The following is a 17,129-nucleotide window of genomic DNA, read 5'->3' as shown; positions in this document are numbered from 1 at the left end:
TGCAAGTACATTCAGAGTAAAACCACTGAGTAGTTTGAGTGTCCAGGTCTACATGAATAAGACTACTTGCATGCAAATTTTTGATAAGGCTACTTGTATGCAAATTGCATGTTCTAACCAGCATTTGTGTCTTATATCTTGCAAGTACTGGTAAAATAGTTCATAGATTGGTTATGTACCTGCATAAATCCATTTATTAAATACACAATGGAATTTGGATCTGCTTTTTTTCTGAAAGCTGTCCTACTTGTGTTGAGCAAATGTTTGTCACCGGAACATTTTTGATTATTATGGTAATTCTTTAAATTTTCACTGTTTTTAGGTGAATCAGTACAAGATAAAAATATTAATCCATAAATTTATTGCTGCTTCCTCAGGTTACAGAAGTGAATTTGAACAATATGTTGTGCCCAGCCATCTCAGATCCTTTTTATGGGCCCTGGTACCGAATCTGGGCATCTGGACATCAGACTGTCATGACCATGACTCATGGGAAGCTCATAATCCTGCTGTTTCACAGTGCTGTCCCCACCTTCAAATGGAGCATGGACTTGCTTAGACTCCCAGCTAAGAAAATAGACTGAAATTTCTCCCCACAGAGTAGTTCACACAGGAAGCAGAGATACACTGGAAAACAAAGAGGGGGGATGAGAGGACAATGGCTTTGTACTTCTTCCCACAGTTTTTTGCCTCAAAAACACCTCTGTAATGGAGTGAGGTTTTTTTTTACCTGCTGTTTCTCACTGCCTATTGCCAATGGCAAAATTAGTGGCCTTATTCTGGGGAAGGTTCATGTTTTATACATTTTGTATAGATTACAGTAGAATCTTGCTAAGCCACCATTTAAAATTAGGCCAGGACCTGTCCACATTCCAGCAGAGTGCCAGTGCTACCTCGTTTTGACTCATTTTTCATTAAAGAATTGTACACTTCTAGGACAGGAAATAATGCTGAATTGTAGCACTCCACTGATGTGAACCAACATGCTGAACTGCATCACCTGGCTTAACTCTTAAAGCTTGAATGTTCCAAAATGGTCACAGGAAATCATGCACACCTAATCTTCCAATCAGAAATGCAAAACAGTGAGGTTCTACTGTATTTTCTTAAAGCTGGTTGAGAATATTGGGGAACAATAACTCATTAAAAAAATTAATCAACTACTTAATTTCTAAGCTGCAGTGGATAAGTACCTATCTAGTGAAGTCCAATCATGATGCTTTGGAGATGCTTTTATTTTGGTGAGGGGAAAAAAAGAATATTGAAATAATTTTAAAAGATCATGTTAGGTATAGGCCATGATAAGATATTGCATCCACTGTTCTGCCCTGACTTTGAACAAAATGGTTTTTTTCACTTACCTTAGACTGGAGAAGGAGTGGAGATACAAAGTCCAATATAAACATCAGGGTTTGGTTTTTTTTATACTTAGTAGCTTTTGAAACATTCCTGCTTCATCTATGCTGATCCCTACTGACCAGACTGGTTGGTGAAGAAACTGAATGAAACTCTGTTCTCTCCCTACAGCTCTGCTATATCATGTGTATTGATTTTAAAATAAGGTATAAAAAGGAATGTCAAATCAGTGCAGGCCTCTGCTGCAAAGGGCATGTTCCAGTTTAGTAGCATGAGCCATCAACTTGTCTTTTGGAGAACAGGATGGAGATGGGCAGAATGATCAACTGTGTGTACCTGCTCCAGTTTTGCAGGAGAAACCATTGGGCAGAAAGATAGAAAATCCTGCTGTGTTTTTCCAGAATTGTGAGTCCATTATGCAGACTGTTGTGTTTCAGGGCTGCAGATTTTTCTTGTACAGAAGTTTGGGGGAATTTATAGATTGTGTTGTCAAAGCTGTGACTTGCAAGATAAACCAAAACCATCATACCTCCTCCAGCTGGATCACCTGAAGGTATGTGCTGAAGTTAAGGTACAGATGTTTATACCTCAGGAAGCAAAAGTAAGTTGACTTTTTTTTTCCTTAAAAAAGAAAAAAAAATTTTGTGAGGGAACAAGTGGCTACTTCAAATATTTTTACTCCATATGATTACAAAAAGTACACCGCAATCAGAAATACCTTGTCCCATATTCTGATTTACAAATTGGTTTCTGGCATTCTTCCATGCCTTGCTCTGTGTGTGTATATATAAAGAAATATACTGTATGCTCACAGCTTGAGAACATGCACCATGTACCTAAACTATCCCTCAGGCATATACAGCTGGTCTTAGTATTACAATAGAAGGACTTTAGACAAATTTTGCAAATACTATTTTGCTTTATTTGCTTAAGGTTTCTGTTTTGGTTTTTTTTCTTTCTTTTTTTTTTGCCTTTTTTTTTTTTAGCATCTTCCCCCTTTTTTTTTTTCCTGTCAGGATATTGTAGTTACTGGAAACACTTCTCTAAGTAGGAGCCTTTTCTTTTTTCCTTTTTTAAACTATGGCATTTCCTATCTGTAATCATCTGCTTCAGGGCATTCCAAACAAGTATAGAGCAGCTGCTGTTTGCCACCATTGACTGCCTCTGGTCAATTAAAACTGCAGGAGCATTTAAATGAGCTCAGGTGTCTCACTCAGTGCAGGCTCTTTGCTTGGAAAGCAGAATTTGCAAGCTCTTCTGGCTGACTTAAAATTCAGTAGCAGGAATGTGAACAGAGCTGCCAGGGCCATGCCTGGGCAGTGGAAAGGAATTCCTGGTGCAGAGCTGCTGGGAGTGGCTGTCCCTGCCCTCTCTGCCTCCCTCCCTGGGGGTCACCTGTGCTTTTCCCTCCTGGGCTGCTCCAGTTGTTTTGAGTTACACAGAAATTCGAGGTGTAATTTCACCACATGGAGTTTGCTGATGGAGCTGCTCATCAGAGCCAGTGGGGCGTTGTACTGTCCTTCTAAACCCCGTGTGGGCACGTTCTGGAGCTTGCTAAATCTTTCATAGCAATTTCAGCTGAGAAAATGTCTCGCTGAACAAGGCAACAAAGTAGAGAGGTAACCAACTACTGCACTCAGTAGGGATTTTAGAAGTACTGGAGCTGCAGTGAAGGAATCAAATGGAGTCAGGTGGGAAGGCAGACAGTGCAATCTTGACCTTTTGAACATAAGCTGTTCCTTCTTTGTTGTTGTGCAGTATCAGTGAGGCTGTCTGAGAACAGAATCATTTAGGTTGGAGAGAGCCTGTGAGTTCATCAAACCAAGCATTAACCCAGCACTGCTGAGCCCACCACTAACCCTTATCCTCAGATGTCACACCTACCTACACATCTTTAACCCCTCCTGCAGCCTGTTCAAGGTTTGCTAACCCTTCTGGTGAAGAAATTTTTCCTAACGTCCAATTTAAACCTTCCCCGGTGCCACTTGAGGCTGTTCCTCTTCTCATGTTGCTTATTTCCTTGGGAGAAGAGGCTGAACCCCATCCTCCCTTCAGGCAGTTGCAGAGTGACAAGGTCCACCCTGAGCCTCCTTTTCCCCAGGCTAAACTCAGCCATTCCTCAATGTGTGCTCCAGACCCTTCCCAGCTCTCATGCCTTGGTTTGGATGTGCTCCAGAGCCTCGGTGTCTTTCCTGCAGTGGCAGGCCCCCCTTCCCTATGCCCTTCTTTGAAGGCTTTTAGAACTTCATGTTCATTTATGGTGACCCACCACTCAAAACTGCATCAGTGTAGCTCAGAGAGGCTCTACAGAAGGGGAAGGACAGGTCAGAATGGGAGCAGAAAAGGAAAAAACTTCTGAAGCAATTGTGGAACTTCACATCCTTCATTCCTCACCTATCTCTGGTATCTGCTGGGAATATGCATTAGCCAGAGCTTGCCATATGTGCAGGAAATGGGAAAGCAGAGTACTTCATCTCTATAGCAGTTATTTGTTGTTTTCCCTGGCAGAGGCTGATTTTTCTTTTCCCTGAATGGTTTATTTTATAGGAAGTTACACTATACAGATTTCTTTGGTTGCTTTATGCTTATTTATGCTGGAAATGAAAGCACAAAACTCTACTGCTGTTCTTGGGAGGCAATTGCATTCTCTCCTGGGGTGTTCCACACTCAATCCATGTCAAGGTAACTTGAAGCTGCTGCCCAGTACCTGGTGATGAGATCTGACAGTGCTGCAGTGCAATGCAATTGAAAGGGCTGTCCTGGGCCTCCTGGTCAATGTGCCCAATGTGTCATGGCTCTGGGAATTTCAGCAGCAGTGGCTGTGGGGCTGCACAGCCAGACCCACTGCTCCCAGCAGCACATCTCACCCCAGAGCAACTTCATTTGCTGGCCAGAATACCCCAAAAAGTTCTTGTGCAGTGCCACTGCCTGGCCTTCAGCGATGCTGGTATGGGTTAAGGGGTCTGAAGACAGCCCTCCAAGTGTTGGCATTGTAGGTATTTCAAAAGAAACAGGGAGTTAAGCAAACTCACTACTCCAGCTGCCACTGGCTGCATTTCCCTCCAAGTGTACCCATGAATGAAGCATTGTTAGCTATCATAAACCTGTTTACTGATGGGTTTGTTTATGCAACCTTGGAGTAAGTAGTCCTCCAAAACAGAGGTAAACCAGTAACATTTCTGCCTTGTGCCATGGCTTCAGCTGTCCACAATCCCTGCAGTGCTCTTTTTTCCAGAGATTTACAGAGACACTGTACAGTGTCTGAGCTGGATCTATTTGTTTAACTTCCTCTTTAACTTCCTCTTTAAAGCACTAAAGGAGAATTTGCATTGTTTCTTTTGAAAGGTGCAAACAAATAACTCTTGCCCATGTGTTTATAAATTGCTGAAAAGCCACAGTCTGCACCTGGAGCTGGTTTTAGTTCAGCTTCTTAGTTCAAAGATGCTGCTCCATAAGCAAAACTTACGTATGCTTGAGGAGAAGTCAGTCCATCTGCAGTCCAGTCAAACCTTGAGGTCAGAGAGTACCTAATAGTAGGTTTCTGTTTCTGGCCACAGAATTTTGATATTTCTGTATATTTGAGATAATTTTATAAAGTTCATTTGTATTTTTCAGAAATGGCTATTTGCAACTGTTAACTGACTGTACTTTTATGTCCTAAGTCTTGCATCTAAACCAGAAGCATTTGTTTTCTATGCATCCACAGCTAATGGAAAATAATCGTGGTGTTTTCTTCAGTGTGACAGTTGTTTCACTCTAGGTGGATTCTTAGGAATTAAATTCATCTTTATAGTTAACAAAGCTCTGAAATAGCCAAAACCCAGGAAGAGGGTGAATGTCAGCCCTGGTGGGAGGTTTCTGCAGGCACACAGGTCAGCTTTGGTGTTTTCAGTTCTACAGTGACAGGACTCATAACAAATCTGTTGATTTTTGTGACCTTGTACTTCAAGTGATATTGCTGTCAATCTCTCTTTCTTGCAGCTGTGGTGTAACTTAGTCAAAGCCAAGCTGTTTTATAAATAATTTTATTTTTCTTCAGGGTCAATTTTGTACTTTTAAAAACTATTTCTGCATTTCCGGAGTCATTACCCCAATGCTGCAGAGGACACAGCAGGCAGAGCAGTGAGCACACCCCACTCTCCCAGACCATCCTGTGCCAGGGGCTGGGCTGGAGCACCAGGGGGCTGCAGGAACCTGCAGGGCTGCTTACCCCACTCTTGTCCCAGCGTGGCATTATCAGGCACAGAATGGGGTGGAAAGGGCAAGGATGCATGTGGATGGGCTCAACTGCCACATATGCTGTTAGTTCTGAATAATTTGTAAGTGTTATAAATTTTGTAAACTTTATAATGTGCTAAACTTTGGTTATGAGGTAACATTTACAAATAAAGGGTAATTTGTGTACTTGTTTTTGTATTTTGCTCTGGTGGGCTTTTTTGTTGTTGTGCCCCAAGTCCAGATCATTGGACAAATAGTTGTTAAACCTTGGAATTAAAACAAATAAATGCATTTTACTGGATACTGGATAGTCTTATCATTCTAATTGTGCCAGGTCTCAGTCTGTCTTGCTTGGGACTTTTTATAACTAGGTAAGAATCACAGAGGCATGTAATATTAGCTCTTTGTAAATCAGGTAAGAAGATGGAGGCTCCTGCCTGAAACAGTCTGTACAGCCTGATGTTGTCCACCTTGCACACAGCAGTTCCTGGGAGAACAATGGCTACTGGGATTTCTGGAGTTCTAAGCACTTCAGTCTGACTTTTGCCTGTAACCTGTCAGTCAACAGCAGTTTACTGGCAGAGCTCACTGCAGGGTGTAAATCCTTTAATCACTGTTTAAACAGGACCTGTCCTTGTCTTTCAGGTGCAGAGCTCAGGGAACTGTTTCAGTACAAGGATGCTTTCTCCACACTTCCTCACTGTTCCTGCCCCCGCCTGGCCAATGTCCTGTAGTTCCCATTTCACAGCACTTCAGCAGAAGATGGGAGAACATGCACAGAAGTTTTCAGCTCCCACCTTTGTTCAGAAAGCTGCTGTAGCAGCTGCAGGCCTGCACTCAGCCCCACATCACAGGATGGCAAAGTAGTGTTAATGTACTTTGCAAATGCTTCTGGCTGTAATAAACATGATTGCAGCACAGTCAGATGTGTTCTTGTGACCCAGTACAGCTCAGACAAGCAGGTTATTGCCTTGTGTGCAGTTCTTGGCAAATACTGTTCTTGGAAAAAGAACATACTGGATGTGCCACCCTGTATTATTATATCTCCATTGCAGAGGATTCAAGTTTTCATGTAGCTGGGGAAAAGAATCAATTTTCCAGCTTAATTTCTCTGGCAGAGTATAAAGACTGATGAAACAGCTTAAGTAGAAATCCAGTGTGAAGTGCTGTATGGGAGCCTGAGCTGAACCAAGCAAGCAATTTCCCATTGCAGGCACTGCTGATTACTGTCAACAGCCCTCTATAACTAATTAGAAATTAGTTATAATTTTGTTGTTTAATACCAACAAATATGTAAGAATAAGCAAGTTTCTACATCTGAAACACCCTTAATGCTATGGCTTGGTTTGATTTTTACAGCATGGGAATTGGAGAGCTGGCTAAAGCAGTGAGAAGACTGGAAACTCATTGTAGGAAGTGGTAACTAGCTCTGCCTTTCAATGGCCTCAGGGTTTCAGATTAGGCTTAGTGTAGATTTTACACTAAATTTTACCAAATCTGTGAGCCAAGCTTCCATCACTGGCTTAGTATTTACCCAGGCAGATTTCCCTTCAGATGCTTGTTCATCTCCTAAATCAAAGCTTCAGAGCAAGTGAAGGAATGGCTGCATCAGACTTCAGCATCCAAAGGTTACACAGATTCTATTGCTCTGCTTTCAAAGGCACTGCATTACAGCCAGCAGAGCTCTTAATACAGCATGAGGCAAACAAAAGCCCTTCTAAACCCAGAGCTGAGTTCCAGGGAGATGGAATGCTTTGTCTCAGGAATTATCCTACAGAGGAAATATGCTCCCTTTAACTCGGACTCGGTAGAAAGTCTCTCAGTGCACCAAGAATTTGGCTGAGGGACCAGAGTTCTCCAACTTGATTTTGGCATCAGCTGTGCTGTTGCTTTGACAGCCGTTCTTCAACACACATTGGCACAATGTCCTGTTGAACAATCTGGCTGTTAGGGGTACCAGTGCTATGGGGCTGACACCAGTATAACTGGTTCTGCAAAGAAGTTTTGCATCAAAAGATTGAAACCATTTCTGCCTCTCACAGTAGGGAGCTCAGGCTGGACAGAATTCCATGTGTAAAGTTAGACAAGAAGTATAAAATTGAACTGGCAATTGATACAAATACTGATGAATATACTGAGATAAATAACTGATGTAGCTGATATAGATGGTGATTTCACTGGGAGTGTTTAGTGAAAACTGCACTTACCTGTCCCCAGTCTGTTCCTACAGCAGACAAAAGGAAAGATAGGAAAATATTTCCAACACACCATTAGCCTTTGACATTAACACCAGGCACAAATGCTTCAATAACAACACTGACCAAGCCACACAGTTAAAGAGAGAAACATAAAAAGAAATGGTGATTCTTTTTCCTTATTTTATTGGGTAAATGATTTAAAAGGTAATAACAATAGTGTTAAAACTACTACAATATCTTTCCACAGCCATATCTCACAGACCCACAGATAACCTTCTAGCATTTTTTTTTTCTTTTTCCTCATTTTTCTCTTTTTAAGCCGTACTTATATTAAAATGCCCATTTCAACAGTTTCTTCACACTAATAGCAATTAAATGTGGAAGGAAGAAGGATCTAGTTATAAAGGAAGGGGGTTCAGGTAATCTGTGATATTACTGCAATCAATTGAGTTGCTAAGGAAGGAAGGAAAAGACCCAGGCCTTACAAGCTACTCCAGGTAGCTCTAAGCCCACTGTGTGTCACCATGGCATTGAAGATAACTCAAGATGCTGGTGAACAATTTAAAGTAAGTTTGTTTTTTTTTCTTTGTAACATATAAAACACTAAAATAACTTAGAAACTAGATCCAAATATCTGGAAAAGAATCAACTTTGATATACAAAACAGTCATAAGTTGTTACAAAAGTTTCAAACAAAAGTTTGTTTTCTCAGTGCGTTTATGTACCAGCGCAATTACTGAGTCCAGAGCAAAGAAAGAGGTTTTTCTTTTTTATTTTTTTTCTTTAACAGTAATAAAAAATGAGGAAAACATATCTTTGTATATAAAGAATCATTGCTGGTCTTAAGAATAAATGTAATCAGAAACCCTTAAATCTGAGAGGCACACTTTGGGTTTCTCTTTTTTTTTTTTTAGCTTTTTTTTCTTTTTTTAACATAAAATGAAAGTCACCAGTTTATTTAAATGGAGGAGATACTCAGACTCCCCAAATAAACTTAATTCAATTAACATCACTAGCAAAAATCAGTTAGAAACTGTACAAAAATAAAAAAGTTAACACATTTAATCCTGCAGGGATTTTGTAAGGACTGGAAGGCAGGCTTTAGGAGCAGCATTTGGGCATGGCTGGAGGCTTCTTTGGTTCGATCTAACACACATAAGAGATGTAACCTACTCCAGACAACAGCTTTAAAAACCCGCACAGTTGAAGACAAGTAGAGGTCCATATACAAACTCCAGGTGTGCCAGGGCTGTGCCCACCTTGGCTCCAGAGCGGGGCTGAGGTCAGGACCGGAGCGTCCACCCCTGCCGGAGCAGCAGCCGCTGCCGTGGCAGCAGGAAGGACACTTGAAGCATCACCAAGTAACAGCTTCGTGTCAAGTCTATGGTTTGGTTGTCTAACTCAGTTTACAGAACAGAGTTTTTAGGAACATTAGGCAAGAGAATGAAAAAAAAACCCAACAACCTCTTCAATGGAATAAGGCAAACTGAGTAGTGCTTATAAAAAAAAATAAATCAGCTTTTCAACTTAACAAACAGTGAAATAAGCTACTTGGTTGTACCTTAATTTCTATAAAGTACCCCAAAGGAAAAGCTAATCTGTAACCCCAACAATACAGCTAAAAGCTACTAAATGTAACTACGAGGGAATGACATTTGTGAGAGCAATTGCTGATTAGCTTTAAGCAAATAGACCTATTCTGTGCCAGTGCATGTCACAGTGAGCTGCATGTTTGGTACAAAGAATCCCACAATTACAGAGAAATAATCTGCAGCAGAGTTCAGCACAGTGTGCTGAGGAGGTAGGTGCCCTAGAAACACTGTAGGTAGACTGATTATTCCAATCTTTTAAAAAAAAATCATACAATCTGATTGACCACAGACTCTGTAACAGTTTTTAAATTAGTGATACAAAACTCTGGTCCAGAAGGGTCTGGCATGAGCTCAGTTCAAAAGCACACCTTTACAGTTTGTATAACACCCTTGAACTATGTTTTTAAGCAACAGCTACTAAGAGATAGACAAAAATGCATTGTGCATTATGCTGTATACAAAAAGGAGACAAAACTATCCTTTTCTCCCCCAAGCCATGGTGGGAAGTATTGCTGACCTTGTCCTTAAAATCCTGCAGGATTGTTTATTCATCAGTATATCATTATTACACTGGTAAGAAATTCTGTATAACATCTGCATATATCGAAGATTTCTTAAAAAATCTGATATGATTTTAGATCCGCATGACCAGTCACGTGACCTTCTTGAGGTTGATTAGCACCTTTCAATACATATATATTTTTATATATAATAGATCTTTTTAAAAAACTTCTAACAATGAGCTCATGCAGAAGCACGAGCGAGCTGTAACGAGATGACAGATAAAGATGGGGTTGGATGACTTTTTTTCGCAGCAGAATGATTCAGTTTGTGCTCAGGTTCCCTATAAGGGCAAGAAAAAAAACCAACACAACTCTATCAGGTAGCCACTTGTTCACATTTCCACTTGAAGACTAATTAATCTAAAAGTGTTCCCCAAGTAGAAACAAGACAACAGTATCATCCAAAATAGCCTCTGTATAAACATCTACTCATTTTTGCAGCTTCTGGCTGGCATCTCTTGGCTCCTGAAATTTCAGGCCCTCTGCTTAAAAATTAAGGCATCGCAACTGAAAATGGTAATATTTGGACATAAATGCTGTGGATGAAGGAATACCAAAGACCTTCTACAAGAACCTCCATAAAAATTAAGTGGCAGACCTAACCTCACATAAGGGATGAGCATAATTTATCCTTATCTGACTATGAAACCCTATTGAAACACTTTTACAGTTGATCCAATTTTTTTAAACTGAATTTTATCTATTTGATTTTTATATATCTACGTATTTACAAACATTCATTATTCAAAGTAACTGGAATTTCTGCTTACTGTGGTTTACTCACTCAGATTAGGAAGGTCTTTTCTGTAACAGGTGGCCTGTGCTGCAACAGGCAGCAGTGGGAGCTCTGCAGGCACAGGAGGAAGCAGTGAGCTCCTGCCAGGGACTGGCCTTGCAAACAGACCACACATACCTTTTACTAAATCCTATTTTTACAGCAGGAAAAAGTTCCAATCGGTTTTCTTTCTTCTACCGTGTGGAGGGGTATCAGAATTATTACACAGTACTTACAGCTCTCAAGCACTATTCCTGCAATAGATGAAAACATGTAACATTATGGCATACTTGTCCTGCCTCTCTCACAACAGTCTTTTTTCTTTTATTAAACCAAAGTTAACTTGATCCAACTATTCATGACTTGATAAAACTCAGTAAGTTCAAGAGCAGATGAAGAACAAAACAGGGATTTCTCTTTTCCAAAATAAGTTTGCTAATAATAATAATGATAATAAAAAAGTAAATCTCATTTTAAAGAGAAAAAAACGTGTCCAAAACCCTGATGCCAGAGCAGCCTCAACAGGGTTTGCTAAAATGTCTGGAGTATATGTTTTCTATGAATTTTATATATAAGTATATAATTATGTTATAGTCAAAGGCACTAAAATCTAAATCCATTTCCTTCCTAATATGACATCTGCTACTCACCAATCTGTTTTAGGACACAAATGTCACTCCTAATTTGAGTCATCAGAAAGGCATTGTCTCATTACAAATGCATTCTTGTGGCTACTCCTGACAGGCCTGGGCTGCCTGTGATTCCCAGCACAGGATGGGACACAAAAGGGTCCTGGACTGGATTGTGCCCAAATCATTTAGGCCACTTGATTCTGAAAATGCTGCCCTGTTAACATCACCTCTCGCTGTACATGAGCTGCTTCTCTTCATCCCAAAAAAGCTTTTTGTACATCAGCCTTGGTGCTCCGGCTGTTTGTGCTGGATCTGGAGATCCTGTACAGAGCTACATGGAATCTTTACTGTGAAGGTGAGATACTGTACACACAACGTCATTAAGAATGTTATGAAAATGCAATTCATTGTCTACTTCAATACCTGAATCTGATATGTTTCATTCCCTATCACACCCATTAATGCAAAAGCCATGAATGCCTTTTTGCTAAGCAAAGCATCCCTAACTGCAATCCTTAAACTCTTCCTTCCATCCACAGTTACAGAAAGCCTTGATTGATATAATTCAATGTTAACGAAGTAGAAATTTAAATTTTCATAAAAAATCCAAGGGTATATGCTGCAAAAAAATCTGCAGTGAATCAATAATAAAAAGGTATGGGATCTTTGTAGTAATGCAGTTTTCCCTCCCGTTGCCATGATGAGCTGAACCAAGCAAGGAGCCTCAACATGGCAACGGAAACTATCATCATAAAATGGTACAGTAATAGAGATAGCTAGACCAAGAAGGGGCAGGGTCTCCTGGGAAGAGGTCTGCAGAGAGGTCCAGTGACTGGTCATGCGGCTCAGTGTCAGGAATAATGGTTGTAGGGTGGAAGGGGGTGCCCAATACCATTCTGGAAGTGATGATGCTGACGATGGGCAAGGTACTCTGTGTAGCTCATCGTCATCTTCTCACTGCGGTACCTGAAAAGAGCAGAGAGGCCAAGTCAGGAACTGCTACCAGGAAGCTGCAAGTAGCACCAGAAATGCTGCACTGCTGCTTTGTTTAGTGGTAAGAGCTCTGTACTTCTGGTGCTGGGAATATGACTGACTGCAGCTGCACAAGGGAACTGCCACAACTGTCAGGGTCATTTCCTGAATCATGTGACAAATCGCAACGTAACTGTTTATGAGAAAATACTTTAAGCAAACAGAATTGTCAAAAATGGTTGCTTACTATGTTGGTTGAGGTAGAGGGAACAGAGAATGTCCTGTAGCTTCAGGCAACCTTCTAAAAAATCTTGTAGGAAAAACCATAACAAGCACTACAGATTATTGGGCTGTTTTTAAACAATCAGTATCAACTGTCTGCCATATTCTGCTTTTAAAATTATCCCAGCTACATTAAATATAGTTACATTCTTTTTAGACTAGAATCACAGAATACCTCCAGTTGGAAGGGACCCATCATGAACACTGAGTCCAACTCCCTACTCCTCACGCAACTACCTAAAACTAAACCATATGGTTAAAAGCATTGCTCAGACACCCCCTGGCCTCCCACAGGCCTGATGCCATGACCCTGGACAGCTTGTTCCAGTGCCTGACTACCTTCTCAGTAAAGAATATTTTTCTGATGTCCAGACTGAACTTCCCCTGAGGCAGCTTCATTCCCTTCCCTCACATTCTATTGCTGGTCACCTGAAAGAGGAGACAAGCAGCTCTGTTCCACTGCTCCCTACAGGAACCTGCACACCCCAGGGAGGTTTTTCTCAGCCCTCTCCAAACTGAACAGAACATGTGTCCTCAGCTATTCCTCCTGAGTCTTGCCCTTGAGGCCTTTCACCATTTCTGGTCACTTTCCTCTCACCACACTCCAGAGTCTGATGTCCTCACAGAGAGGCACCAAACTGATTTCACCTGGCTTTGAAGTGAGACCAGCAGGCCTGTAATAACAAGGATCTTCCTTCTTCCAAATGGAAGATTTGCCAGCTTCACTTGACTGGGACCTCTCCTGACTCCCAAGTCAGTTGAGAAATAATGAAAAATGGTCCCACAAGAACATCACCCAGCTCCCTCTAACTAAAGGCAGAATCCAGGTCCTGACAACAAATTCTGAATACATCTGCATCAGTATTGTCTGACAATGAGGAACACAAGGGACCTTGTTCCTCCTTGTTCTGGGCCTTGACAGCTCTGCAGAGAATCCCCAGCTGCTGACCCCTGCATTCCAGACCCTCTGTGCCACTGTGCAGCTCTCTCAAAACATGGCCACAGCTGCTGGGTGTGAACCTGAAGGGGGTGACAGACTCATGAACAGCCTAAAGCCTTCTTCACACACAGGATGTTTACTTTAATTCAGAAGACTTGAAAAAGAAGTTAAAAGCCCTTATTCACTCCTCCAATGGATATTTTCATGTATGACAATAAATTATTTAAATGAGGTTCTAAAACAAGTTGTCTAATGCTGGAAAACAATTACTATTTTAATAATACTTTCTCTAATCTGTCAGCAGTATCTGAGATTTTAAGCAACAAAGCAAGTAAAACAGGCAGTCAAAAAACCCCTTTTTCTGAATGCTAAAAAATTATGGTTTGCTCATTTCACTTATCAGGCAATTGATTGTGGTAGCAGTTCCATTGTTGTGAACTTAATTACACTAAATATAAGGCTTTTTATGGATTTTTTGGGAAGAGTGGGGGTGAACTTCAGCAGTTTTTCTTTCGTTTTGTGCTCCATGCCATTGCTTGAAGCAAAATCATGCAGCAGGAAAAAAACACATGCTATATAGAGTTTTTGTTTAATGGAAAAATATGCTCCTTTTTGCTGAGGGGTACAGAAATGATCTATTGCATTATTACTCTTGCCCTCAGCTATCCCCAGATACTCTTTTTGAATATTCTTTTTGAAAATAAGATAACAAGGTGCACAGCTGAAATAAATTAAAGGGAGACTGGGGTTCTGCACTTAGACATTTAGCTGGTTTCTGTAAATCCTCCCTCCCTAATTTAACCTTCAGAATAAAATGTTTCCCTTCCTCAGAGCTACTCCACAGGACTACCTTCACCACCTAATGGCAGTATCATGGGCAGAGTATCTGCTGCTAATTCTGAAATACCTTGGCTGCCACACACTAAGGAGCCCTCAAGAACACGTTTTATTAAATTAGCAAAACCAAATGAAACTAGTATGAAATAAAATATTAAAATCTCGTCCCCACTCCTGGGAATAGCCTGACACAGTTTCACTGGAACACTGGCTGTGGAAGCAGAGCATGGCCTGCATGTCTCACACCTCAAGATCAGGGGAACCTGTCCTCCACAGGGCACACCCCAGAGGTTTCTCTGAGGATCCAGCACACCGGGGCTCTGAGGGGCCTCCATGACAACACAGCAGCAGCCCCACCACGCACCATCTACCCAAATGAATCTAACAAGAGCAAGTAATCCCTGTCAGCCACAGCCCTGAACAGCCACTACAGGCAAAAATCCCTCTGTGAGAAGGCAGAGCTAAAGCAGTGCTGAGAACGTGCAGAGTTCAGCCCACACCTGCAGGAACCTGACAAATCACAGCCTGTCTGAAGAGCTGCCTCTTGCTCCCTGCTTAGGGCCACCCATCCCTGTGCAAAGCTTCTCCTAAGTCTGTACTGCTCTTGTGGAACAAAGCAATCAGGAATGACACATCCAGGAGAGTTTACCATTACCATCTGCAGCAGACTTACCAGCAAGGAGCACCTCCCAGCACTACAACAACAGGGCTCTGTGTGGTATCCCAGTGCATACCTGGTTAGCTTTATTGTTTTCCTGAATTCATTAGTAATTGGAGCTTTGTAGCCTCCTTTCCTCAACAAGGAATCTATGGTTTGAATGTGGTCCCATCCTGTTGGATGTTACAGTAGCACAAATTAGTGAGAAATGAAGCAACAGGAACAGATGTTGCAAAAGCACAGTACAGTGTGTGGTGCTGCTGAGAGTGCAAGGGCTCTGCTGGCATTTGGGAAAAACCAAAACATTCTTCCCTACTTCAGAACAGCTGAAGGAAATTCCACATTTAGCATTTCTTTACACACACAGCTCACTCTACAAACAACATATATTTCTCATCTCATAGTTGAAATATATTAAAAGTGAACCCACTCTACCCAAGTGTCCTAAACTGGGTGTGTGATACAAAACTGAACTTTTACAAAACATTCAGGTATGATCATGTATCACAGCCACTTTAGACATTATAAATGGTTATAACAATATGGAAAACTAAACTTATGCATAACATTTTAAATAATTATCAGTTGAACATGTGCAGAGAACTTGAAATCAGACTTCTTCATAAACATCACTTCACTTTACAGAGATATGGTTGATTTTAGAACAACTATATATTACAAGTGTCTAGATAATGAAAGAAGCTAGGGATTTAAAATACAGATTCATTACTGTTCTCAATAAAATCTTCATGCTATCCAACCTCCTATTTATTTAAAAACTTGCATATTTTAAATAGCTGTTAGACACGTTATTTCCTAAAGATGCAATAATTAGTCACATTGTTACATTAAAAAACCTGCAAAAACCACAGTAGATTTGGGCATATACAAAATACAAATGAGTAGTTCTGGAGACTTCAAAGAATCAGATTGCAATTCATGGTCTCCTAAAACTATTCAGAAATTTAGACACATTCCCCCCACAATTCCTGAATTTAAAAAAAAGCTTGGAACACCCCTAGACTTTCATGAAACTATCTGGAAACAGAATTATAAATTAAAAAGAATTCTTAGTAAAGATATCTGCTGAACTCTCTGTAGACAAACTTATATATAAAAAGGTAAAAAAAAGCAGCAGTAATGCAAACTATAAATGATTGAGACAGACTGAGACACACTATCAACCTTGGAAATAAAAAAACATGAGTGTTTAGAGTCAGCAAAAAACTGTTCAACAAAATCTACTCTAGTTTTTTTAAATTCACAAACTTAAGTCTGTGCCTCTATTAAAAGGGACTTTTAACAACATTCTTTTGTACTTCCATATTGAAAATAATTTCCTTCCATCCATTAAAAACCCTGGGAAGTCAGTGTTTGTAACAGGAATTGAGTACTAGCAGAAAGTACCTAACTGAAAAACAACTTGATCATCAGGATTCAGGAATAAATCATAGTTAAGATAACTGCCCAGACATCCCAATGCTCAAGAGAGCTTCTGCATCTCCCTTATATCCCAGCCAAGCAGTCACACAGAAAGTGGCAGCTTTTAACAGCTGTTAGCCTGGCTGACAGCACTGTACCATTCCTCTCCATTTTATTTTCCTATAGCTACACTGCATTTATGACTGGCTCAAAAAACACAGAGTTTACTGAAGCCCTCTAGGAGACTGACACAGGCATGTAATTGGCATTTTATATAAGAGTCTTCTTACACTTAAACACTGCTCCATCAGTGCAAGGTTAAATACTGCATGTTAGATTTACAGAATTCTGTATTTTCAGAAACACGGAATTTAGATTTCAAGTTCTTCCCCAGATGTTAGGAAATAAAGTGCAACAGTGACCTTGCTCCTTGGCGACCTCCGGTAAGTAGGTGGCCGTGCGCTTGGATCCTTTCTCGTTGATGAACTCTATTCTAATGCCATGCACACCCACCTGCAAGAGATTGGCACTCCGTTAGCACACCACCAGGGAAATGATACAGCGTGGTAAGTGACAGGTCAAATCCCAAAGTGAGCAGTGGTTCACAGCATTTCAGAGTTTCAAGGAGGTGGCACTGCAGTGGGTGTCATGTTTTTGGGAGGTGTTCACTTACTGCCATGTAAG

The 17,129-nt window shown here is 40.8% G+C and overlaps 2 protein-coding genes across 5 annotated transcripts in view; one reads left to right on the top strand and one right to left on the bottom strand.

Annotated features, from left to right (window-relative positions):
* TMEM164 (transmembrane protein 164) overlaps positions 1 to 5,875 on the top strand; it is a 34,150-nt gene extending 28,275 nt beyond the window's left edge. For both annotated transcript variants that reach the window (XM_039717505.1, XM_039717504.1), the window contains one exon: positions 378 to 5,875. In XM_039717505.1, the coding sequence (XP_039573439.1) occupies positions 378 to 584 (207 nt within the window). In that variant the 3' untranslated portion in view covers positions 585 to 5,875. The remainder of the gene's footprint in view (positions 1 to 377) is intronic.
* Positions 5,876 to 7,938: 2,063 nt separating this feature from the next.
* AMMECR1 (AMMECR nuclear protein 1) overlaps positions 7,939 to 17,129 on the bottom strand; it is a 94,077-nt gene continuing 84,886 nt past the window's right edge. For all 3 annotated transcript variants that reach the window (XR_005628439.1, XM_039717347.1, XM_039717348.1), the window contains 3 exons: positions 16,868 to 16,958; positions 15,100 to 15,196; positions 7,939 to 12,300 (listed from right to left, as the gene is read on the bottom strand). Coding sequence is in view for 2 of the 3 variants with exons in the window: in XM_039717347.1 (XP_039573281.1) it covers positions 12,186 to 12,300; positions 15,100 to 15,196; positions 16,868 to 16,958 (303 nt within the window). In the remaining variant the exon portion in view is untranslated. The remainder of the gene's footprint in view (positions 12,301 to 15,099; positions 15,197 to 16,867; positions 16,959 to 17,129) is intronic.

This window comes from Passer montanus, unplaced genomic scaffold (genome assembly GCF_014805655.1).
Source record: "Passer montanus isolate IOZ18808 unplaced genomic scaffold, ASM1480565v1 scaffold38, whole genome shotgun sequence".
NCBI classification, from domain to species: domain Eukaryota; kingdom Metazoa; phylum Chordata; class Aves; order Passeriformes; family Passeridae; genus Passer; species Passer montanus.
This window is presented reverse-complemented; position numbering and strand designations above follow the sequence as displayed.